This window comes from Moschus berezovskii, chromosome 10 (assembly GCF_049115385.1).
Source record: "Moschus berezovskii isolate FMDL1 chromosome 10, NW_MosBer_1.0, whole genome shotgun sequence".
Lineage (NCBI taxonomy): Eukaryota > Metazoa > Chordata > Mammalia > Artiodactyla > Moschidae > Moschus > Moschus berezovskii.
This window is the reverse complement of record NC_142469.1, coordinates 77,655,476-77,680,531: the sequence shown is the minus strand read 5'-3', so window position 1 is coordinate 77,680,531 and position 25,056 is coordinate 77,655,476. Positions and strand designations below refer to the sequence as shown.

Sequence of the window (25,056 nt, the reverse complement as noted above, 5' to 3'; positions counted from 1 at the left end):
TGCTCAAACTACTGCACAGTTGCATTCATCTCACATGCTGGTCCTGGAGAAGGGATAGGCTACCCACTCCAGTATTCTGGCCTAGAGAATTCCACAGACTGTATAATATATGGGGTCACAAAGTGTGGGACACGACTGAGTGACTTTCACTTCACTCACACACTAGTAAAGTAATGCTCAAAATTCTCCAAGCCAGGCTTCAACAGTACGTGAACTGTGGGCTTCCAGATGTTCAAGCTGGATTTAGAAAAGGGAGAGGAACCAGAGATCAAATTGCCAACATTCGCTGGATCATCGAAAAAGCAAGAGAATTCCAGAAAAACATCTACTTCTGCTTCATTGACTATGCCAAAGCCTTTGACTGTGTGGATCATAATAAACTGTGGAAAATACTGAAAGAGATGGGAATACCAGACCACCTGACCTGCCTCTTGAGAAACCTGCGTGCAGGTCAGGAAGCAACAGTTAGAACTGGACATGGAACAACAGACTGGTTCCAAATAGGAAAAAGAGTACGTCAAGGCTGTGTATTGTCACCCTGCTTATTTAACTTAAATTCTGAGTCCATCATGAGAAACGTTGGACTGGCTGAAGCACAAGCTGGAATCAAGATTGCCAGGAGAAATATCAGTCACCGCAGATATGCAGATGACACCACTTTTATGGCAGAAAGTGAAGAAGAACTAAAGAGCCTCTCGATGAAAGTAGAAGAGGAGAGTGAAAAAGTTGGCTTAAAGCTCGACATTCAGAAAACTAAGATCATGGCATCCAGTCCCATCACTTCATGGCAAATAGATGGGGAAACAGTGGAAACAGTGGCTGACTTTATTTTGGGGGGGCTCCAAAATCACTGCAGATGGTGACTACAGCCATGAATTAAAAGACGCTTGCTCCTTGGAACAAAAGTTATGACCAACCTCGACAGCATATTAAAAAGCGGAGATATTACTTTGCCAGCTAAGCTTTGTCTAGTCAAAGCTGTGGTTTTTCCAGTAGTCATGTATGGATATGAGAGTTGGACTATAAAGAAAGCTGAGCACCAAAGAATTGATGCTTTTGAACTGTGGTGCTGGAGAAGATTCTTGAGGGTCCCTTGGACTGCAAGGAGATCCAGCCAGTCCATCCAAAAGGAGATCTGTCCTGGGTATTCATTCGAAGGACTGATGCTGAAGCTGAAACTCCAGTATTTTGGTCATATGATGCAAAGAACTGACTCATTTGAAAAGACCCTGATGCTGGAAAAGATTGAAGGCAGGAGGAAAAGGGATTGACAGAGGATGAGATGGTTGGATGGCTTCACCATCTCAGCAGACATGAGTTTGAGTAAATTCCAGGAGTTGGTGATGGACAGGGAGGACTGGCCTGCTGCCATCCATGGGGTCCAAAGAGTCGGACACGACTGAGCGACTGAACTGAACTGGTTCGAGCCTTTGCTTTCTCTTAATTTTGTTTGCTTGTTCGCAGCTCCCCAGGGCCTAATGTAATGTAGGGTGTGTAGCAGAGTCAGTTAGAGTGCTGACTGCCCACACCTTTACAGTGTTCTGAGCACACCCGGTGAAAAGATGGTAGAGGAGTAGTTGAAATTCTTTGCTGTGCACAGTCCTGTCCACAGGGACACCGCTTTTTATCCTTTTTCCCTAATTATGACTGATGTGTGGTATGAACTAAAGAACAGGTCTTCGTTTTACCTCCTTCCTGTGGCAGCTGCCCCGCTTGGCTTCCTGTTCTAAGATACTGACTTCCACAGCAGAATTCCTCTTGCTCTGTCAGGGGAGTGTGCATGTAATGGGCCTTTTACAGGGTATTTCCCTTTTTCTTAACTTGTTGGCTCTGCTCTTTCAAATTGAACCTTTTTTCCCATTAAAATTAGAGACCCATTAGTGAGCTGTTCCTGTGTTAAGTTAAATGAGATAAAATGAAATTACTGGGGAAAGCCTGAAATCTGTGTACCATATAATTCATAATTGAATTCCTCTTCTCTGCCAGGAATTATTTAAATGTTGGAGAAAGAAAGATAAATAGTATGTGGACCCTGGCCTATCGTTGCTCACAGTTTAGTTAAGGAGAAAATACACAAATGGTTAAAATGATACACAGAAAAGGCACTTACTAAGTCATCCTTTGCGAGATCAAACATGTTTCCAAAGGGAGTGGACAATTTGAACCTTATTTTCTTTAACGTGTTTAATTCAGTTCTGTCCTATAAGTCCATATTTAAAAATATCAACATGTGAGTTTTACTCTTTGACGGGGTCCTTTGCTGAATTTCAACCCTATTAGGTTCATCGAATTTGTAAAATGTAAGGAGTAACTTTAAAATGGGTATAATTATGTGAGTTTTCTTTTATGTTATTTAGGTAACTGCCAAGAAAACTGCTCTGCTCGCCAACAGCTGATGAAATTAGCGAACAAGCAGACCAGCCATGTCTTACACTCCGGGCATTGGTGGTGACCCCGCCCAGCTGGCCCAGCGTATCTCTTCCAACATCCAGAAGATCACACAGTGCTGTGAGTTGAGTTTTAAATTGACTTCACTGTTTTCAATTCTTTGTGGGAACTTGGTGGAGATTCCGAAATGGACAACTAGTGTTCCTCCAAGAAGAGATTTTAAAAGGCTAGACCTTTTTAGAATGAATGTAAGAAATAATCTTGGAAAAGACCCTGATGCTGGGAGGGATTGGGGGCAGGAGGAGAAGGGGACGACAGAGAATGACATGGCTGGATGGCATCACCGACTCGATGCACATGAGTTTGGGTGAACTCCGGGAGTTGGTGATGGACAGGGAGGCCTGGCGTGCTGCAGTTCATGGGGTCGCAAAGAGTCGGACACGACTGAGCGATTGAACTGAACTAAAGAAATAATTGCCTTAGAAGAGATAACACATTTTTCTGTAGTGTGTTAGGCAGCTAATAAACGTTCATTAATGAAAGATTTACAAATGTAGATTCCAAGGTTTGCTTTAAAACTGATTCTGGATGATCTGATGAAATCTCATAGCTTTGGAACTTGGAAGCACTTTCAAGTTTTAGGAACTTTTGTTTATTAAATATAAAATATGACTGGATATGATTTAGGTTAATTTTGTCAGGGTAAATGTGTAGTACATTATTAAGGACAGGGATGAACTAAAGCGGGGGTATTGTTGTCTCCTGAAGCAAATGTAGAAGATAACCATCTCGATTTCCCACAGATTATCCTTTGCTGTACTTGTCAAAGACAGAATACTAGAAAACTAGTTTAATGTGGCATATTTTTAGGAATTATTACTCCTCAGAGTATATATAATAAGAATTTTTTTAAAATCACAGATCTGAGCTGTAGGTTTATTTGACTTTTTGTTTCTGAATCACAGCTAATCCTATACCTGGATTCTAGTCATTTTGCAATCAGTATTTTGGTCGTCCGGACTTACCTAAACCCTTTCAGGATATGTTAATCTACATAGTTTTATTTTTCAGCCTACTTTGTCAAGGCTACTCTGTTTACCAGAGTGCTGACACACTGGAACATCTGAAATGTTTTCAGATGACCAACTGTGTTTCTGTAATTATTAACTTCCCAACAGTTATTACTCTACCTGAAAGATTGAAGTGAGATATCAGTGTGTTTTGGAGTCAAAGGGAGTAAATTAGATTACAGATGATTCTGAAAAAGTGCTGCTGTGCTCAGCAGTGTAAGGTAACTCATATTCCGATTTGGGCTAGCTCTAGTTTTCTTTGGCTATTCTTGGAGGAGCAAGGAAGGGAATAACGTGGAGGTCCCACCTTATTCCTTGAAGAGTCCATAGGATTGGTGCACTGATGATTGTTCCAGTTTGTGCCGGGACACCAGTGTTGGCTCCACCTTGCTCTTCTGGCTTCAGATCTGTTCTCGTAATTAACTAAAAGGGCCTCTCCTTTCTGTGGCTCCCTCACTGCTGATTAGAAATAACGCTAGTCTGCCTCAGGCTACCTGTGGGTAGATAAAGAGAGTTTATAACTTTAATTTGCATATGTGGAAAATCAGGACCTTTATCCAAGAAAGGAGGCCAGGAGGTCTTTTTCCATAGGATAGGATTGGTATCTAACGTTGGGAAAGCTAAGTGGCATCAGGAATTCTGGGAAGAAGATGGGAATGACTATAGTGCCCAGAGACTACAGAAGCAGTGTGCACTTCTGTAAGTGGTATGAAGGATGCATAGACTGGAAATGGTGTGTGAGCTTGAACTGGAAGGAAGGTAGAGTTAACCTCAGTTAGGTCACGCTCCCTCGGAAAGAGATCGGTTCACAAGGCCAGCCAGATGATATGAGGTGAATTGGACCAGAGTTGCATACTCATGGCGTGGTTGATGGCTAAATATATGACATTGTGGTCTGGGGCAGTCTTGGAGTATGTGGGAGGGTGAAGAGAAGACCGGAAACTCTTGTTTTTAATAGCCTTGTGAAGAGCCGTTAGAGACTGGGACTGTTCAACCCTGGGAGGGTACAGTCACCGCCTTCAGATATTTGAAGCACTATCTTGTCTGAAACACAAGGAATATACTCTGCTTGATCATAGAGCCCTCCACAGACGAAGAGAGCCACGGTAGTCAGTCTTCAGCTTACCAAGGAGTAAGGGCATTTGAACAGTCCTAATTGTTTAGAGATAGAATTGTCTACCTCAGAAGCAGTGCAGTTCTGAGCAGCATATGGTAGTAAGATATTTCTCTGGTCTGTTACTCAGAGTTTTAGATTCCTGAATAATGGTTCAGACTGAGTGACTTTAAAATTTTGATATCAAGTCTTTATTCATTCAGCATTGAGCACCAACTGCTTGCTTGTCCCTATTTAAGACCCTGGATATCCAGCAGTAAACAAGATCCAAAAGGTCCTGTTCTGTAGTTTCCAGTGTGAGGAGAAACCAGTGTTTGTTTGGTTTTTTTTTTAATTAATGAGCAACTTAATTTCCCATGAAGAAAAAAAATAATGAGAATGATGTGAGAGCAGGTGATTAGGGAGAAGCTGCCTTAGCTTAGAGAATCCTCTGAATGCAGAAGAGGGGGGGCTGATAGTGAGAAGATACTGGGGAAGAGCAATTAGTTGGAAGCCACAGCTGGTAGTTTTAAAAAGCAGTCCAGAGCTTAGGGTGTTCAGAAAACAGGAAAAAAAGAAAAATCCAGTGTGGCTGATGCACAGCACTTGAGGCAAGAGTGGCAAGAGGCAGAACTAGGCGACAAGGCCAGTCAGGTCACCTAGAGCTTTGGAGGCCATGTGAGGCCCTGTGGAGCTTAGATTTCATTCCAAGAGGCAGGGAAGAGACACAAGCAGACCTGCGCTTTGAAAAGATTACTTTGGCTGCTGCTCAGAAAATAAACTTTGAGGAAATAGAAGGAGGACACCCCGGCTGTGGCAGGGTTTTGAAGAGGGAGATGTTGCCTTGCCCCAGAGTGGTAGCTGGGGAGGTGGAGAGAAGCGCTGGATGTACTGTGGAGGCACAGCCAGCAGAACTTGCAGTGCTTGGGGTGGGGCGGGGGCGAGAGGGAGAGAGGAGACCTGGATGAGGCCATGGTTTTTGCATTGAGCAACCAAGTGGATGGTGGTGAGTATGTACTAAGATGGGAAGAACGACGGTTCGGGAGATGTGGGAGAGTTTTGTTTTGGCCAAGTAAATTTTAAGACGTCTTTTAAACATCTAAGTGGAGATGTCAAACATCTAGTTTAGTTAGGTATATGAGTTTGGAGACCAGAGTGGCGTCAGAATACAAATGATATGTAAAACTATAAATCTAAAATAATCACATAGAAGGGAGTAGAATTCAGAGGGCTGGAGCATTAAAAAAAAAAAAAATGTAGAAGTTGGGAAAGCAGGGAGAAAACAGCATAGTCAGGGAAGGAACGACCATTAAGGTAAGAAGAAAATCAATCTCTGCTGCGGTTCCAGAAATTAAAAAGAGTGTTTTAAGAATGGGTGAGGCATCATGTGTCTAATGTTGCCATTAGACACTGAATAAGATGAAAGCAGAGAATTGAGTCTGGCAAACTGGTGACTTTGAAAGAATAAAGCCCTAGATATATTCCAGGGATGAAAAGCTGGTTCAGCCTCCACCAGACCATGGGATGCATACAATGCTTTAGCAAAATGAAGGATAAAAATCATATGATCATTTCAGTAAATAGAGAAAAAACATTTGACAGAATTTAGCATCCATTTATGATAAAAACTCTCAACAAAGATGGGTATGGAGGGAACTTTCTTCAACATAGTAACATCCATAGTAACAAGCCTGCAGCTAGCATCATACTCAATGGTAAAAAGCTAAAAGCTTTTCCTCCAAGATCAGGAGCAAGCATAAGGATACCCATTATTACCACTTTCATTCAAAAATATTGGAAGTCCTAGACAGAGCATTAGGCAAGAAAAATAAATAGAAGGCATCCAAATTGGAAAGGAAGAAGTAAAACTCACTATTTGCAGATTACATGAAATATATTTAGAAAACCCTGAAGACTCCATCAAAAAACTAGTATAACTAATAAAATATAGAACTAATGTAAACAAATTTAGTAATGTTGCAGGTTACAAAATCAATACTCAAAATCCGTTATGTTTCTATACACTAAGAACAATCAGAGAGATTAAGAAAATCCCATTTACAGTTATATCAGAAAGGAATAAATTTAACCAGGGATATATATTGAAAAATACCAGACATTAAGAAAAGAAATTGAAGGAGACACATGTAAATGGAGAGATATTCCATGCTTTTGGATCAGAAGAATTAATATTATGTCCATATTACCCACTGTAATCTACAAGTTCAGTGTAATCCCTATCAAAATTACAGTGGTATTTTTCATAGAATAAACAGTCTTAACATTTATATGGAATTGCAAAGCATCCTGAATAACCAAAACAATCTTCGGGAAAAAAAAAGCTGGAGTAATCACGTTCTCTGATTTCAAACTATTACAGAGCTATAGCAATTAGAACAGTATGGTATTGGCATTAAAAACAGACACATAGGTCAATGAAAAAGAATGGAGTGTCCAGAAATAAACCCAAGTATATATTATCAATTAATTTACAATAAAGCCAAAAATATACAGTAGAAAAAGGAGTCTCTTCAATAAATTGTGTTGGGAAAACTGCACAGACAGATGGAAAAGAATGAAACAGGACTGCTATCTTACACTAATACACAAAAATTAACTCAGAATGGTATAGACTTGAACATAAGGCCTGAACTATACAACTCCTAGAAGAAAACACAGGTGGTAAGCTCCTTCATATAGGTCTCAGCAATGATTTTTAAAATATGACAACAAAAGTGAAACCTGCAAAAGCAAACATAAGTGGGACTACATCAAACTAAACCGCATAGCAAAGGAAACCAAAAAGACAAGAAATAACAGGTGCTGGTGAGGATGTGGAGAAAAGGGAACCCTTATTCACTGTCTGTGGGAATGTAAGCCACTATGGAAAACTGTATTGGAGGTTCCTCAAAAAATGAAAAGTAAAATGACCATTGTGCTGTTGTGTTAGTCACTCATCATATCCAATTCTTTGCGACCCCATGGACTGTAGCCTGCCAGGCTCCTCTGTCCATGGGATTCTCCAGGCTATAATATTGGAGTGGGTTGCCATTTCCTCCTCCATGGGATTTTCCCAACCCAGAGATCGAACCCCTGCCTCCCATATAGCAGGCAAATTCTTTACCGTTTGATCCACCAGGGATTCCCATATGATCCAGCAGTTCTACATCTGGATTTTTATCCAAAGAAAACAGAAATGCTAGCTTGAAACTGTATCTCACTCCCATGTTCATTACAGCTTTATTTACAATAGCCAAGATACGGAAGCAACCTGTGTCTATTGATGGCTGAATGGATAAAGATGATGTGGTGGATACATAGATATACACAGTGGAATATTATTCAGCCATTTAAAAAAACCAGAAATCTTGCCATTTGTGATCACATGGATAGACCTCGAGTGCACTGTGTTAAGTCAGAGAAGGAGGCGGTTACCGTATGATCTTTCTTGAATGTGAAATCTTAAAAAAAAAAAACACCAAAAAACCCCTAAACTTCTGCATATGGTGAACAGATTGATGGTTGTCAGGGGTGAGGGGTGGGAGAAATGAGTCAAGGGGGTCAAAAGGTAAAAAAAATATATATTTTTTTTAACTATAAAGAAGATGGTTCATAGGTTTGGAAAATTCAAAAAAAAGAAGAAAGAAAGGCGGTGTCCTGTCCATGTTCGTTGTGTAGATGGAGAAAAGGAGGCAGAAGGACTGACCTGTTCCACTTAAAGGGACTTCCCAGCACCCTCTCACCTCTGCAAATAACACTGACCAGAATTTAGTCACATGGCTACTGCCGGGAAGGCCTAAAGCATCTCTTAGCTGGATTGCAGTGTGCTCACTAAAAACGGGGATTGCTCCATTTGAGAGAGAAGGGAGAAATCAGTTATTTAAGAGGCAACTAGTAGATTCTACCATAGAAATACAGAGATGATCAAAGAAAAGGTGCATTTTTCCCCCCACCACACAAGGGAGATTCTGGTGAGAGTATCCTTGTGAAAGAATTGTCTTTGAAGGTGAGAGGCTGTGGGGAATGGACCACTGATAAGTCCTTTTTATCCACTGTACAGATTTGTTGCAAAGTGTGGTGTGGACTCGAAATTTGATGGGTAAAGATGGAAAATTTCTGAGTTCTGAACAAAATAGGAGGCACAGGCCTCAGGTAGATAGTGGGAGAGAAAGCTGTTAGAAGTTTATGGAAAGAAGAGAAAGTAAACTACTTGAAGTTTTGACAGTTGAGAGAATGGGTGTACCAGGGAAGCAGAGGGAGGTTGTCTTTTTTAAATTCTAAGATTAAATGTTTAAATGATGGGAAGTTCAGATTTCGGTAGAGCAAGTTCCTGCTAAAAATCTAACCTACCATCAAGTGTGCATTACTGATAAGGGCTCTGCAGAAATCACATGGAAGTGAAAGGGAGAAGTGTGAAATTTCAGTTCACTTTTTTCCCCATCTGGTAATGCTAATAATATTGAATGTGATTGAATAAGATGATACTTTGCACCCCATTTAGGTGCTTCTCTTCACACTACATTTGCATCTTTTGAATTTGTGTCAGTACAAATTATCTAATTTTACAGAAGAAATCAAAAGAGAAGATGCTGTAAGGAAATATCCTCATATTTAGAACATGTACATCTATTCAACTGAAGCTAAAGTCTTCCTGAGTTATTGCAGTGGGAAAATTTATTTCATGTTAGTTTTGATTAAGATCAATGAAATGTGTAAAATACTAAATTGTATGGTTTAATTTATACCAAAAATAGCAGTCAAAAGACTTGATTCTTGGAGGAACCCCAAAATAGCATTTAGTAAAATTGGAATTTTGTGAGTTTTCAAAACAGTATTCTGGCAGTTCTGATTTGCAAAATGTAGGATAGATGAAACAAAATGTTTTTAAACTTAAGTGGGTTTTCTTTTCCTCCCTGTTAAGCTACTTTTTATTACAAATGATCTCTAGTCTTATTGATTTGCTTTGCTCATGATGTATTTAAACCACATTACAATAATATAATTTATATTAAGCATAAAATATTTAAATATTCTAAATATATAAATGTAAAGTATATTAGATATAAAATTATATTAAAATAATATCACTTTCTAAGTATATGTAGTAAATGGATATAATAAACTAGAACTTTATTAGAGATTTCTCTGTGGAGCATTTAAAATGATTAAGAACCTGTTTTTATCCTAAGGGAGAAAGTGTTGACTGTGAGTCAGCAAAGTGTTTGTGCTCCATTTTGCCAGTATTCTCTATTGCTGGCCATAACACGGATTTAAATCTTTCTTAGTGCAGTGTTGTAGGCAACCATTCCCAGTAGACTAAAGTTGACGTACAAATAAAACCGATTGTTATCCAAAGATCAGAAGATCATAGTGCGTCAAAGACATGCTTAGATTTAGTTCTCAAACTTTAGATTTAGTTCTCAAGTTATTTCTTTAAACAGTACCATTTTCATTAGCAGTATGAGGAAAGGAATAGACACTCGTTTACCCTTTAACATCTGTATTTTGTTTGAGACATCCTACCTGTGACATCCAGGACAAGGATAAGCAAGTCTCTATAGGTTGAAAAGGCTTGAAGCTACTATATGAGGTGAACCAGAAGAGGGTGTTTCACAGGGCCCCTTCACCCTGGTGCAAACACACACAATTCAGAGAAGGATTCGGGACACATGGAACACACAGAAAGAATGCATGTTTTTGAAAGAAACAGATAAATGTATTGACATCCCATTGCATAATTAAAGACTTTTTAATTGTAAAAAATATAAGTATTATATATATTTATATACATACATATATAGAGAGAGTTGTGTAGAAATTATTAGTGTAGCTCAGTGAATTATGTTACAATACCACACGTCAGAAAGTAGAACATTGCCAGCCTCTTGTAGACCTTCTCATGCTTAGATCCCATCCATACTGTCCAGAGATCACCAGCGCCCTGACTTCTAACGTCACTGATTAACCTTCCTAATTCTTAACTTTATCTAGTGGAATCAGGTAATTTCTGTTAAATTTCTTTCTCCCATTAGGTTTATGCACTTTCTAAGTATTGTTGCATCTGTGTTGTTGCAGGTAGCTGGCAGTCCTTTGTTTTCGTTACTGTATTCAGACATACCGTATCTAGTTTTTCTCTCTACTGTTGCTGGATGTTTGGAGTGTTTCTGTGTTTTTGCTTTGTTTGGTTTTGTTTTTTTTCCTTTTATGAACAATGCTGAGCACTCTTGCACATTGCTTTGTTTCATGTGTGTGTCTGGGAATTGGGTTGCAGTGTCATAGGATAATGTGTATGTTCAACTGTAGAAGATAGAGCAAACCGGTTACCCAAGTAGTGGCCCCACCAGCCACTTGTATCAGTTTATGTTGCTCCAAATTCTTGCCAATATTTGACATCTGCAGTCTTTTAAATTTTACCCATTTTAGCCACGGTTGTGTCCCATTGCGATTTATGTTGCAGTTCCCTGATTAGAACCAGACCAGAATTTCTGTGAGTGGGGAAAATCAATGAGACAATAGGAAAAGTCTCTAATTAGGCAAGCTCTGTGTGCATGCATGCACATTTCCTGAAATCAGATCCAGAGAGCAGTGTGACCTGAGTAAGCTGTCTAGTCTTCCCGGGCATAATTTTCTTATATATTTTTTCTGTGGGCTGGATTAGGTCTCTTCTAACTTTAACAGGCTATGATTTTAACCAAGTGAAATTTTTTAAACCAAGTAAAAAAATAAAAGTCCTGAGAGCTCTTCTAACATATGTGAGATTATTCTCTTTGGTATTAAGAAACCAGTTGCCATATCTGGACCCTTCATGCATGCTTTTAAATTCCCATAATGGAAACAGTCATCCTTAAGTTACAAGTAGAATTCCACTAAGAGCTATGTATTATTTCTAAATATTAAGAGGTGGGAGAATTGCAGTTACAAGGGATTCTGGAGTGAATCATGTCAGAAATAACTAAGTTATGAGTTGAAGGAAATTGATAGAAATAACCACAGCTGACCACGAAACACATTCATTGAGGTAAAAGTTTACCATACATATATATTACAGTAAGTCTTACCAGTGCTAATAAGAATTTTGGCATTTGAGTATTGGTTTAAAGAATAATCTAAAAGAGGAAGTTGGAGAGTGGCTAAACTTTGCCTTCGGAAAATGAACAAAAAAAAGATCCATTGGTAACTTTATAAAATATGAATGTGTACGTGTTGAAGTTTTCTTAGCAGAAAAAATATGGGTGTTATGTCATATGTGTTCCAGAAGATTTGAGAAGTCAGGACTTTTGTGGGGGGGGGGGCGTAAAATGTGTGAACTGAAGCCCATATTATAAAGGTTAAGGGAAGGTGACTGAAAAAAAATTTGTGTTGAATATTCATTGTTTTTTTTTAAATCATATATCTCCTATAGATTAAAGCTGTTGATCCAACACAGATTTGTTTAGATTTGAAGTAAATATTATCAGTTTCTCTGCTGTGATTTCTTCCTTGTTTATTGAGAAGGATCAGAGCCTGGCTCTTATTCTCGGAAGGTCCTTAGGACTTTGAGATGAAACATAAAAATCTCTATAATGGTGTGAGCCCTTTTGTTTCTTTTGATAATGAATGCAGTCGTTTTAACTGCAGTCTGGTGGAGGACAGTCTTTTTGCACCTTAACACATGACTGCAAAAAAGGGAAGCTGGTATCATCAACTTCTCCTTTTTGGTTGCCAGAGCAGACTTTTCTTTAAAACGGATCACCAGTCCTGAGAAGTTAATAAATTGATTGAAACGGTGTATTTACCTAGGAATTGGAGGTGTTTCCTTCCTTTTCCTAGGGTGATTGGTTGGTGGGTGTTGGTGGAAGGGAAGGCAGTTTATAGAAGGAAAGGAGTAGAAAACATGTTCTCTCTCTCTCTCCCCCTCCCTCCCTCCCTTCCTTAAAATGCGATATATCTACTTCTGACGTCACCTGTCTGAAAATACCTGGTTGAACATTTTTCCTCTTGAGGAGAAAAGCTTCAGTAGCTTTGAATTCACTGTTGTGATTTTCTTTGCCTAAGGTGTTGACTTGGAACAGAGGTAGGGGTAAAAATTCATGTCTTAATCCAAGGGAATCTGAACAAAGAGCAGCCACCCTTTCTTCTCTCTGGTGATTTTGCCTACGTGACCGCACGCGAGTGTGGTTTACAACTGAATGTGAGTGAACGCTTTCCGTTTGTTTTAGGAACTAAAGTTTATTTTTTGAGCTAAAATAAAGATACAGCTCCAGGGAGTTCTGTCCCTCCCTGCCCCTGTATGTAAACCATCTGTCCTGAACATGAACTTTCTTACCCTTGGTCCCAGCCTCAGTCCCTAGTTCTGTGTAGTCTTTGCTCCCCGTTTGCAACCTAAATGTCCTGTTGCTCCTACCTGCCAAATTTGTCCTTTCCCCTCTGCCTCTGCTGTCGCCACGCAGGTCCCAGCTGCTGCTCTTTCTTCTCTGGGTGACAGCAGCCTCTGAATTGTCCCCGCGGCTTCCATTCCTGCCCGCCTGCAGTCTCTTCTCCATGCTGTAGCCGAGGTGAAGGATGTCAGACCATGTCAGCCTGCCATGCCCCACCATACCCTCCAAGTCTGATCCTGCTCCCACTCTCCAACTCCTATACCACTCTCCCCACTTGTAGATTTCAGCCACAGTAGCTGCCTTTCCCCTGACTGAACAGTTGAGCTCCTTCTTAACTCAGAGTAGTTGCACTTGCTTTTCCTCTGCCTCAGACATTTTCTCAAATCTTCGCACAGTTGGCTCCTCCTTGGCATTCAGGTCTCAGCCCAAAGGTTGTGTCATTAGCCGTATCTTCCCTGACCTATCGTTATGCTTCCTCCGCTCGTTCTTTCTCATTAAACAGTTTTCTTTCTGTGATGCCTTTCATCAGTAAGTCTGTTGTTCACTCACTCAGGCATGTCTGACTCTCTGCAACCCTGTGGACGGCAGCATACCAGGCCTCCCTGTCCATCACCAACTCCTGGAGCTTACTCAGACTCATGTCCACTGAGTCAGTGATGCCATCCAACCATCTCATCTTCTGTCTTCCCCTTTTCCACCTGCCTTCAATCTTTGCCAGCATCAGGGTCTTTTCCAGTGAGTCAGTTCTTTGCATCAGGTGGCCAAAGTATTGGAATTTCAGCTTCAGCATCAGTCCTTCCAATGAATATTCAGGGCTGATTTCCTTTAGATTGACTGGTTGGATCTCCTTGCAGTCCAAGGGACTCTCAAGAGTCTTCTCCAACACCACAGTTCAAAAGCATCAATTCTTCAGCACTCAGCCATCTTTATGGTCAAACTCTATTCTATTTGATTGGTATATTAAACTACTATAATTGTCCAGTTATTTTCTGAATTCCCTACTAGAATGCCAGCTCCTAAAGAGAAAGGACTTCATGTGCCCTGTTTATAGCTCTGTCCTATAAGAACAAATGAATAATCTCAAGTAGGTTACCCTTTTATCTGTATAAGTATGCCTGTCATGTACTAGTCATTATAAATGTTTATTTCTTTTCTTACCTTTGACCTTATGGCAGGAATCTCTTCTCACTCATTTGGTAATGAGATGCTGGCTTGTGAATTCTTCTGTATTTCATCTTTATGATTTTTTTCTAGGTGCCAACATTTTTTCCTTTTCTACCAGAGTCTCTAATCTCTTCTGTGTCAGGGGATCATACTTTTATGCAGAATTATATCCCTCAAGAACTTTGCATACAGAAGCTATTAAGAATTCATTTGCTGACAAAGGTTAGGACAGAAAGGCAAGAATAGAAAACTTCAAAGAAGAGAATGTTATGATTTGAAGATGTGACCCTGGAGGGAAGGAACACAGTTTGATAAGACGGGAAGTGCTCAGCAATCCTGATTACAATGCTACAGTGTAAAATCAACTGAATGAGAACAAAGCAAGTTTTATAAAGAAATCTTAGTGCTCACATTGGCAGCACATATATTAGTACTTAAAATGGAATAATACAAAGAAGATTAGCATGGCTCCTGTGTAAGGATGACATGGGGGGGAAAAGGGTATCTTAGAAATCTTAAAGGAAAGGCACAGTACCTTTCTGTGAGCCTGGTTCTGGGGCGGGGTGGGGGTGTGGGGAACCAGTCGTTAATGGGAATAATGGAAAGGGAGAGGGGAATGAGGGTACAGAAATCACTCTGTGATGCATGGATCCATACAGCATTTGGAAATACTAGGAACATTTCATCTAAAGGGGGATTGGATTGCTGCTTCAAATAGTTGAAGGGGTGTCAAGAGGAACCAGAGATCAAATTGCCAACATCCATTGGAAATCATGGAAAACGCAAGAAAGTTCCAGAAAAAAATCTACTTCTGCTTTATTACACCAAACCCTTTGACTGTGTAGATCACAACAAACTATGGAAAATTCTTCAAGAGATGGGAAAAGCAGACCACCTGACCTGCCACCTGGGCAATCGATACGCAGGTCAAGAAGCAACAGTTAGAACTGGACATGGAACAACAGACTGGTTCCCAATCGGGAAAGGAGTGCGTCGAGGCTGTATATTATCACCCTGCTTATTTAACTTATATGCAGAGTACATCATGTGAAATGGCAGTCTGGATGAAGCACAAGCTGGAATCAAGATTGCCAGGAGAAATATCAATCACCTCAGATATGCAGATGACACCACCCTACGGCAGAAAGCAAAGAACTAAAAAGCCTCTTGATGAAAGTGAAAGAGGAGAGTGAAAAAGTTGGCTTGAAACTTAACATTCAGAAAACTAAGATCATGGCATCTGGTCCCATCACTTCATGGCAAATAGATGGGGAAACAGTGGAAACATTGAGAGTCTTTTTGGGGCTCCAAAATCACTGCAGATGGTGACTGCAGCCATGAAATTAAAAGACGCTTCTCCTTGGAAGAAAAGCTATGACCAACCTATACAGTATATTAAAAAGCAGAGACATTACTTTGCCAACAAAGGTCCATCTAGTCAAAGCTATGGTTTTTCCAGTGGTCATGTATGGATGTGAGAGTTGGACTATAAAGAAAGCTGAGCACCGAAGAATTGATGCTTTTGACCTGTGGTGTTGGAGAAGACTGTTGAGAGTCCCTTGGACAACAAGGAGATCCAACCAGTCAATCCTAAAGGAAATCAATCCTGAATATTCATTGGAAGGACTGATGCTAATGCTAAAACTCCAACATTGTGGCCACCTGATGCGAAGAACTGACTCATTAGATGCTGGAAACAATTGAAGGTGGGAGAAGAAGGGGATGACAGAGGATGAGATGGTTGGATGGCATCACCGACTCGATGCACATGAGTTTGAGTAAGCTCTGGGAGTTAGTGATGAACAGGGAAGCCTGGCATGCTTGCCATTCATGGGGTTGCAAAGAGTTGGACAGGACTGAGTGACTGAACTGAACTGAAGTGTCAAGTGGAAGAGGATCTCCTTTCCTTTTGTATGATATTAAGGAGAGTAATTAAGAGCAGAAGGAATCGCAGTGATTATGCGTGGTCCTTCAGGCAAGGTTTTCTGAGGTTGCTGTGGACTGGTACAAGTTATTCATTCATCCAGGAGTTTGAGTGTACATCAAAGATACTTGACAAGTATCTTATTTTTTACCTTCCTCTCTTGTAAGCTCTGTCAAGTTCCTTGTTATGAACTGAATTGTGTTCCCCTATTCATTTGTTGAAGTTCTAATCCACAGTGTGACTGAATTTGAAAATAGGGCCTTTAGAAAGGTAATTAAGGTTGAAATACATCATAAGTTTGGTGTCCTAATCCAGTGTGACTGGTGTCCATATGCGAAGGGGAGAAACACCAGGGATGCCCAGGCACAGAGAAAAGGCCACATGAGGATATAGCATGAAGAAGGTCATGTGCAAGCCAAGAAGAAGCCTCAGGAAAAGCCATCCCCACTGGCACCTTGGCCTTAGGCTTCCAGCCTCCATCCAGAACTGCGAGAAAATAAAATTCTGTTGTTTAAGCTGCCAGTCTATGGTATTTTGTTATGGCAGCCCTCGCAAACTAAACACAGCCCTGCATTCCTTGGCATGTTGCACTGGGATTTAAAGTGACAGGAAACCCAGATAATGCTGAAGTTGGCTTTTGAATCCCAAGATTCTACACTTTGTTGTAATGTACTGTATTTCAAAAATAATGTGGGTTAGTGTGCTTTAGGCAGGTATTGATAAAGCATGAGATAAGAGATATTTATATTAACTTCTTTGACTTTTATGAAAAACTCAAGATTCTGAAAGATGTTTTCATTGAATAGCACATTAGGAAGAGTAATTCATGGATAATATAGAAATACCTTTATTAAATAGTCCTTTGTTATAAGATTTCTTCTGTTTGACGTGATTACTGATGATAGCCATAGTGATAAGCCAAGACTGACAGTGTGACATTAGTTGATTTTTCAGCTCTTATCTTCCAAAATCCCTAACTCAGGCTTTTACTCTGGGTAGAACCAGGCTTTTGAGCATGTAAATAAGTGGAACTTGGATACGCAGATAAGAGAATGTTCTCATCGAGGTATAATTACACTAGGTATCTTCTCTATATAGAACTCGGGAGGGTTCATCTGTAAAAACAGCATGAATAGTAAGTTCCCCCAGTGTTAAATTTATAATCTTAGGATAAAGTCTCCATGAACAGAGGTTTGGTAAGTTCTGTATGGCACAGTCATGTACTAGAGGACGCACAGTATTGGGCTCAACTAGAGTTTTGGGTTTGTCGAGCAGTTAAGATGAGTGGAGGGAGGGACTCAAGGACATAAGCAGGGGAGTAGAAGATGATGATATTTAGGCTGGCTGTGGGGTGCAAGTTGGGTCAGGAGGCCAGTGAACCTAGGGGAGGGGGAGGTTGTGTGAGGGAAAGTGGCAAAGAGGCAGGACCGAAGGGTTCTAGGTCCTGGGAGTTGTCAGGGGCTTGTTGAGACCAGGGTACCAGTCAGAGAGAGCTAGACATACGGAGATGGTGATTTGTAAGTAGTGTCTATGAAACTAAGGTTATGGAAGAGTTAACGGTTGTTGGTAATAAGAAGGCATTCGGTTAGATCTTGGAGTGTGTAATTTTGAGAGGACGGAGGATAAGCTCATTTGGAAAGAAGCGTGCAAAGAACTGGGGCTTCCCCGTGGCTCAGCTGGTAAAGAATCTGCCTGCAATGCAGGAGACCTGGGTTCGATGCCTGGGTTGGGAAGATCCCCTGGGAAAGGCTACCCACTCCAGTATTCTGGCCTAGAGAATTTCATGGACTGTATAGTCCATGGGATTGTAGAGTCGGACATGACCGAGCAACTTTCACTTTCATACAAAGAACTGAGGCCAGGATTGTTGTTCAGTCCCTCAGCCGTGTCTGACTGTTAGCGGCCCCATGGACTGCAGCTTGCCAGGCCAGGATGGTGGCAGGGTTATCAGCATGGGTACTGAGATCACCAGGAGCTGAGAGAGAGGAGTCGAGCGCGACAGGGAGCCTATAGCTAAAACCGTCAGAAAGTTGGGAGTGTGACCTGAACCACCCAGAATGACACCCACTGTTCCTGGGGCTCTTCCTTTCTGCGCATCTATCCTGACCTGTCATTTCTTCTTCATTGCAGAAAAGAATTCTAGATTCTTTTTCTTCCCCAAGTACCTCTAGTTTCTGCTTCATTGGTGCCTATTATCCAGCCCTCTCGCCTAGGAGCTCTTTTGTGATCTTCCTTTAAAACTGCAATTGCTTCACTGAGTTTAAAAAAAAAAAATTCAGTGCTATTTTGGGTTATAATTTTCACCTTATCCACTTCTGTGGTTACATTTTTTTTTTCCTGCTGCGTTTTCTTCATAGGGAGTTTTGCTGTTCTTTTCCACAGTTTTTTATAGTCTTCTGCATGGTTGCTCTATCTGTTCTTTCTGTTGTTATTCAGTGGGGTGAGTGTGCTTTTCCTGGCTGTGAAGGGAGAGGGAGGAGCCCAGACTCTACTCCTGGGCCCCTTCCTCTCTTGCACTGCCCTGAGGCACTGTTTTTCCCCCCTCTGCCTCTCAGAACCCAGCCTGGTGTAGGAGGGCTTTCCCCTCCAGTCGTGCTGTCCCCCATCACTCCATTGACTCCCCAGTGTTCAGCTGCTTCTTTCTAAGGCGCCCCTTTCCTCTTAGAGAAAGGTGACACTTTAAGAGATGGGTAGCCTGGGGGCCTGAGGGTGGTCCCAGCCTCCCGTTTCCCCCTCCCCCAGCAGAGGGCCGGCCCCGTTCCTTCTCAGCGCTGCTGCTGGATCCTGGGTGCAGTCATCATCTTCTGCTGGTGGATACTTGCTTGTGACATTTTGGAGCTCTGCCTCCCCTGTTCTCATCTGCAACACCCCCTCACTCCCTATCCACACACATGGCTTCTCACCCAGGATCTGCTCTTTTCTGTTCCTTTTGGCCACATGTACATATTTTTGAGAATTTTTTTGTTGTCTTGGTTTCTCTGAAAATATAACTTGTGTAGGTTTTCTTCTCTCACCCCCACTGTTCTTTATGCCTTGGGGAGGGAAGAAGAGGCAATAACATGTGAATAGCAGGGTGTTGCAACTAAAACTGATCAGGAATTCAGACTGAGATTAACAGTTGAGGAAGCACTGTCATATAAGCTGGAGGGGGATTTCTCACATGGCTAATACTGCAGCTGCTTTTGGAGCAGGGGGAGGCCATCAGCGGATGACAGGAAGGAAGCTGATCCAAGAGGTGAGGTGAGCGGAGGAGGGGCAGGAAGGCTGGAAAACCAGAAGGAGTAAGGCTTGCCCACTGGCAAGCCCCCTGTGATAGCTGTGTACACAAACCACCCTCTCAAGGGGCCGTGTCCTACTCTGGGCCTCTGTCAACTCCTGATTCTAGACTCCCTCCGAGTAGGTCAGCTGGGCAGGCCCATGTGACAAGATGTTAGGTCTGAACGTCTTGGTAAATCGGAGCTTGCAGTGTTCTGGCCACCTTGGAATTCCAAAGTACTGTTTACATACAGTTTGCAAATGACTCGCTTTTGTACTTTGTTCATTTTTAAGAACGATGACTTCAGATTTAACTTTTTGTTAGTCTACCGAAGCTTTAAAATGCCCGAAATTGCAACTTTGTTTCACTGTGTGCCTTTCTTGAAATATCTGGGAAGAAAACCAATGAGGAATTTAAAATTACATGTGTTCTAGATGAGAGACTGCTTCATGGAAGCAGGACTTGCCTGCGGGTGTTGGAGTGCCAGGAGGGAGAGCACAGTAAACCAGAGTGCTCGGCCCCGGCCGCACCTGCTTCACCTTCAGCTTCTCAGCTCAAGACTCGTTCTTCAGAAGATCCTTCATTTTCCTCCCCGCCATGCACATCGGTTCTTTCACTCATGAAGAAGATAAGCTCCCTGTTCAGGTCACAAGACAACATATTGGGAAAGAAAGCCTATAATTATTTCAGTAGTTTTCTGTCAGATTTTCTAACGAGTTTTTCTACTTACCATGTGCTTTTAACAATTACAGTATACTTTTCTTGTTTTTTCCTGATATAGGAAAATAAACCTAGGTCACTTGATTTTTTTTTTCTTCAAACCTTTTTGTCTTCAGACTTATTTTCAACCAGCTGATGCAGGTATTTTCTCATGGTACATTATATCTTATGCACCTTGTACTGTGTAATGATTAGCCCAACCTAATGATTCTAACTCTGATTATCGTAAAGTTACCAGTAATAGCATCTTGTTTTCTTTTATTCAGTTCAGTTCAGTCGCTTAGTCGTGTCCGACTCTCTGCGACCCGTACAAAAGTAATGCAGTTTCAGACCATGAATTTTAAATCGTTATCTGTTCAGTTAAGTCACTTAGTCATGTCCAACTCTTTGCGACCCCATAGACTACAGCACGCCAGGCTTCCCTGGCCATCACCAACTCCCGAAGCTTACTCAAACTCATGTCCATCGAGTCACTGATGCCATCCAACCATCTCATCCTCTATTATCCTCTTCTCCTCCCGTCTTCAATCTTTCCCAGCATCAGGGTCTTTTCTAGTGAGTCAGTTCTTTGCATCAGGTGGCCAAAGTATTGGAGTTTCAGCCTCAGCATCAGTCCTTCCAATGAATATTCAGGACTGATTTCCTTTAGGATTGACTGGTTGGATCGCCTTGCAGTTATAACTAGGCTCAAACACATCTGTATTAATCAGAGTAGGAACCATTACAATCAACCCATTCTTGCTTATTTGAGAAATAAGTTTGTGTATTCCTGTAGCATAAAAATTTGTGCTTCAGGATTGAACAAACTGTTGGAAAGCATTTTCTGCGTCCTGCTGGTTGTGGGCGTTTTCCCTGCAAAAAGTTGTTGAGATGCCTGAAGAATTGGTAGTCGGTTGACGAGAGAGATCAGGTGAATGTGGTGGATGAGGCAAAACCTCATAGCCTGATTTGTTCAACTTTTGAAGTGTTGGTTGTGCAATGTATGGTCAGACATTGTTGTGGAGAAGAATTGGGCCTTTTCTGTGGACCAGTACTGGCTGAAGGCATTGCATTTTTCGGTGCATCTCATCCATTTGCTGAGAACACTTCTCAGAGGTAATGGTTTCACCAGGATTCAGAAAGCCATAGTGGATCAGCCGGGCAGCAGACCACCAAACAATGACCGTGACCTTTTTTTGGTGAAGTTTGGCTTTGGGAAGTTTTTTGGAGCTTCTTCTCAGTCCAGCTACTTAGCTGGTCATTGCTAGCTGTTATATAAAATCCGTTTGCCACACCTCACAATCAAATTGAGAAATGCTTCATTGTTGTTGAGTAGAATAAGAGAAGACAACACTTCAAAATGATGATTTCTTTGATTTGCAGTCAGCTTATGAGGAACCCACTTATAGAGCTTTTTCACCTTTTCAGTTTGCTTTGAATGCCGAATGACTGTAGAATGTAGATGCTGAGTTCTTCTGCAATTTCTCATGTGGTTGTAAGAGCATCACCTTTGATAATTGCTCTTAATTGGTATTGTCATCTTCCGATGGCTGGCCACCGTGCTCATCTTCAAATCTTTCATCTCCTTTGCAAAACTTCCCTAACCACCACTGCACTGTATGTTCATTAGCAGTTCATGGGCCAGATTGTTGGTGTTGCAAGTTGTCTCCACTGCTTTATGACCCATTTTGAACTTGAATAAAAAAATTGCTTGAATTTGCTCTTAGTCTTTGAGATGATTGAATGACATCACCAACTCAATGGACATGAGTTTGAATAAACTCTGGGAGTTGCTGATGGACAGGGAGACCTGGTGTGCTGCAGTCCATGGGGTCTTAAAGAGTCAGACGTGACTGAACTGAACTGAAAAATAAAGTAAACAGCAAATAATGCATTAGCAAAAAAAGCACAAAGCAAGAAGTGTCCATTAAAATGATGTATAACACAACCACATTTATTTAAGGATGTATTCCACTCTCAAACAGCAAAGTTCAACAAAGCAAAACCACAGTTACTTTGCACCAACCTAATAGAAATCTATGCCATTTTGCAGTGTTTTTATATATACCATCTTCTATAATATTGATGCTTAAAACCACCCTTTAAAATAGATGGTTTGATAGATGAGCAAAACCTGGAGGCTAAAACAGAGCTTGTTTTTGTTTAGAGTTTGTTTAATATTTGGTTGGGTTTTTTCCTATTAAAAGTTCAGTTTCTCACTTGTATGTAGTTGCTAAACATGGTCACTGTCAGGTAATAGCTGACTTCCTTCCTAATTGGGGGTTATAACTATCTTGTCTTGATTTATATTTATTGTTATCTCTGCAATTCTCATAACTTTATCAGAGTTTATTAGATTTCAATACCCTCCTACAGCATGTTTCACATTAGTTAATATATGTTGATAAGAATATTCTTATTCTTCATTTTGTTGTAAGAACATCACCTTCAATGATTGCTCCTTATTGGTCATTGTCAACTTCCGTTGGCTGGCCACTGTGCTCATCTGTGACTTCCAAAAGAAACACATTAAGTCTCTTCATACTATTCTCTCTCATTTAGTAAGCTTCAGTACAGAGCCCTTACACACATTGCCTCGAGTTGAAGTTCATGATGACTGAGGAAGAGGTGATTTTCCCTCCACTCAACTGTGAGGTAGTTGTAGCTTGGAGAGATGAGATCAGTTGCCCAAGGTCAGCAGCCAGGAAGGAGTGAGGACAGGTTTCCAAATCAAGCTGTCTGGCTCTCAGACTGCTGGCTGGTCAGTGTTAAACTCGACTTCCTCTGTGTGATGTGGGTGAGACTTGAGTCAGAATCTCTAAACCACTTGCCCATGTGTTTTAATAACCGTTATATTTTTTCCACGATTGACAGTTTCAACTGCGTTATTTTGGATTGAGCAGCAGAGCTATTTTGTGCTGAAAGAGCAGGTGGTTGTATTCTGTTCTCCGTTATTTGGAGACATTTCTTTGAAGGTGGTCTGTGTGCCTTTCAGGGCTAACTCAGGGTGTCCCCAAAGCCTGGCCACTTTCACTGGTCAGACAGTGTACTCCCTGGTCCCCTGGGAATCCTGACAGGTGGTAACAGTACACAGCCTCTGATAGCAACTGCTGCCTATGGTTGTACTGACAGAAAAAAAAAAAAAAAAACCTTTGCTATGAAGCAGTTTTTTCCTTAGGTCATCAGCTAGATGGCAGCAGACTCTTACGGAACACAGTGGGTGTTTGGTACAGAAAAGAATGAAGAGGCAGAAAGGGCATGGTTTGAGTTTTGAGTTTTGTATAAATAATAATGCACTTTTCCTGGATGTGTCAGAAATGGTGTTCTCCTTACGTTATGAAAAATGTAATATACTTTAATGTTACCTTTCTAGTAGTAATAGTGCAAATAGTTGTAGATTGTGAATAAATCAAAAATAATTTGTTCATTGTATTCTAGTAGTGGTGCATCTTGATTTAATCCTATCTCAGTGTATTAGGTAAGTTTTTCTTCAAGTAACTGTTTATGGTTATGGAAAGAACAAATTCGTTAATTTTCATGTTTTACAAGGGTTTTTTTTTCCCTTTCAAATTAGACATTTGCCAGTAAAAATGAATATGACTACTTCAAAAATTCACAATACCCCAGGCAAGATAATGAAACGAAATCTACTAGACACGACTTGGGAGAAGTTAGGAATGATTATCAGTTATTTTAGATCACTGTCCTGTTTGTTACCTACCTAGAAACCTCTTTTTTGTCTCTGTGTCTCTAAACCAGTTTTTTGTAAACATTTTTGAACATGTCAACATGAGTAAGGCAAAAGATCCTAAAACTAGGAAATAGTCAGAAACTGGAGAGTAATAAAATAGATTGGTAACGATACATCAGTTACTCCGCAAAAATGTTCGTCCAATAAAATGAATAAGTAACCATAATTGTTTCTAAATTAATGTGAGGACAGCAGCAGTTAAAAATAATAGCTGACACAAACCAGCACCTTTGATGCACCGGTATCATTTTGTTGTTGTTCAGTCTCTCAGTCATGTCCAACTTTTTGCAACCCAAGGACTGCAGGTTGCCAGGTTTCCCTGTCCTTCATCATCTCCTGGAACTTGCTCAAACTCATGTCCATTGAGTCGGTGATGCCATCCAACCATCTCGTCCTCTGCTGTCCCCTTCTCCTCCTGCCTTCAATCTTTCCCAGCATCAGGGTCTTTCTAATGAGTCAGTTGTTTGCCTCAGGTGGCCAAAATATTGGAGTTTCAGCTTCAGCATCAGTCCTTCCAGTGAATATTCAGGACTGATTTCCTTTAGGATTGACTGGTTGGATTTCCTTGCAGTCCAAGGGACTCTCAAGAGTCTTCTCCAACACCGCAGTTCAAAAGCATCAGTTCTTCAGCATTTAATTTTCATTATGGTCCAACTCTCACATCCGTACACGATTACTGGAAAAACCATAGCTTTGACTATACGGACCTTTGTTGGCAAAGTAATGTGTCAGCTCTTTAATATGCTGTCCAGGTTTGTCATAGCTTTTCTTCCAAGGACCAAGCGTCTTTTAATTTCATGGCTGCAGTCACCATCTGCAGTGATTTTGGAGCCCAAGAAGAAAAAATCTGTCACTTTTTCCACTGTTTCCCCATCTATTTGCATGAAGTGATGGGACCAGATGCCATGATGTTAGTTTTTTGAATGTTGAATTTTAAGCTGGCTTTTTCACTCTCCTCTTTCAACTTTATCAAGAGGCTCTTTAGTTCCTCTTCACTTTCTGCCGTAAGGGTGGCATATTCTTTCTGAAAATTGCAGAAGTCCAACTTCTTATACATGCGTGCTCAGTGGAAAACTTGCAGCACTGCTCAAGTGTGAAATAGACTTACTAACGTAGTGTGTACTTAGTACACTCAAGTACCATACTGAACTCAGTTATGATTACAAAGTTTTAGTAGATTTTACTAATTTAGGACAAGGATCAGCCCATTTTTACTGTAAATGGCCAAAGAGTAAACAGTTTAGGCTTTGCAACACACATACAGTCTCTTGTATATTCATCATCATTGTTTTGGTTTTTGTTAACCTTTTCAAAATGTAACAACCATTCTTAGCTGGAGGGCTGTATAAAACGA

General features: G+C 40.8%; 1 protein-coding gene and 1 pseudogene across 1 annotated transcript in view; both read left to right on the top strand.

Annotated features, from left to right (window-relative positions):
- Nucleotides 1–25,056, top strand: part of STX7 (syntaxin 7) — a 60,579-nt gene that overhangs the window by 6,872 nt on the left and 28,651 nt on the right. The window contains exon 2 of the mRNA XM_055433073.2: nt 2,358–2,508. Coding sequence (XP_055289048.1) covers nt 2,424–2,508 — 85 coding nt within the window. The 5' untranslated portion in view covers nt 2,358–2,423. The remainder of the gene's footprint in view (nt 1–2,357; nt 2,509–25,056) is intronic.
- Nucleotides 14,476–14,589, top strand: LOC129561373 (U6 spliceosomal RNA; annotated as a pseudogene).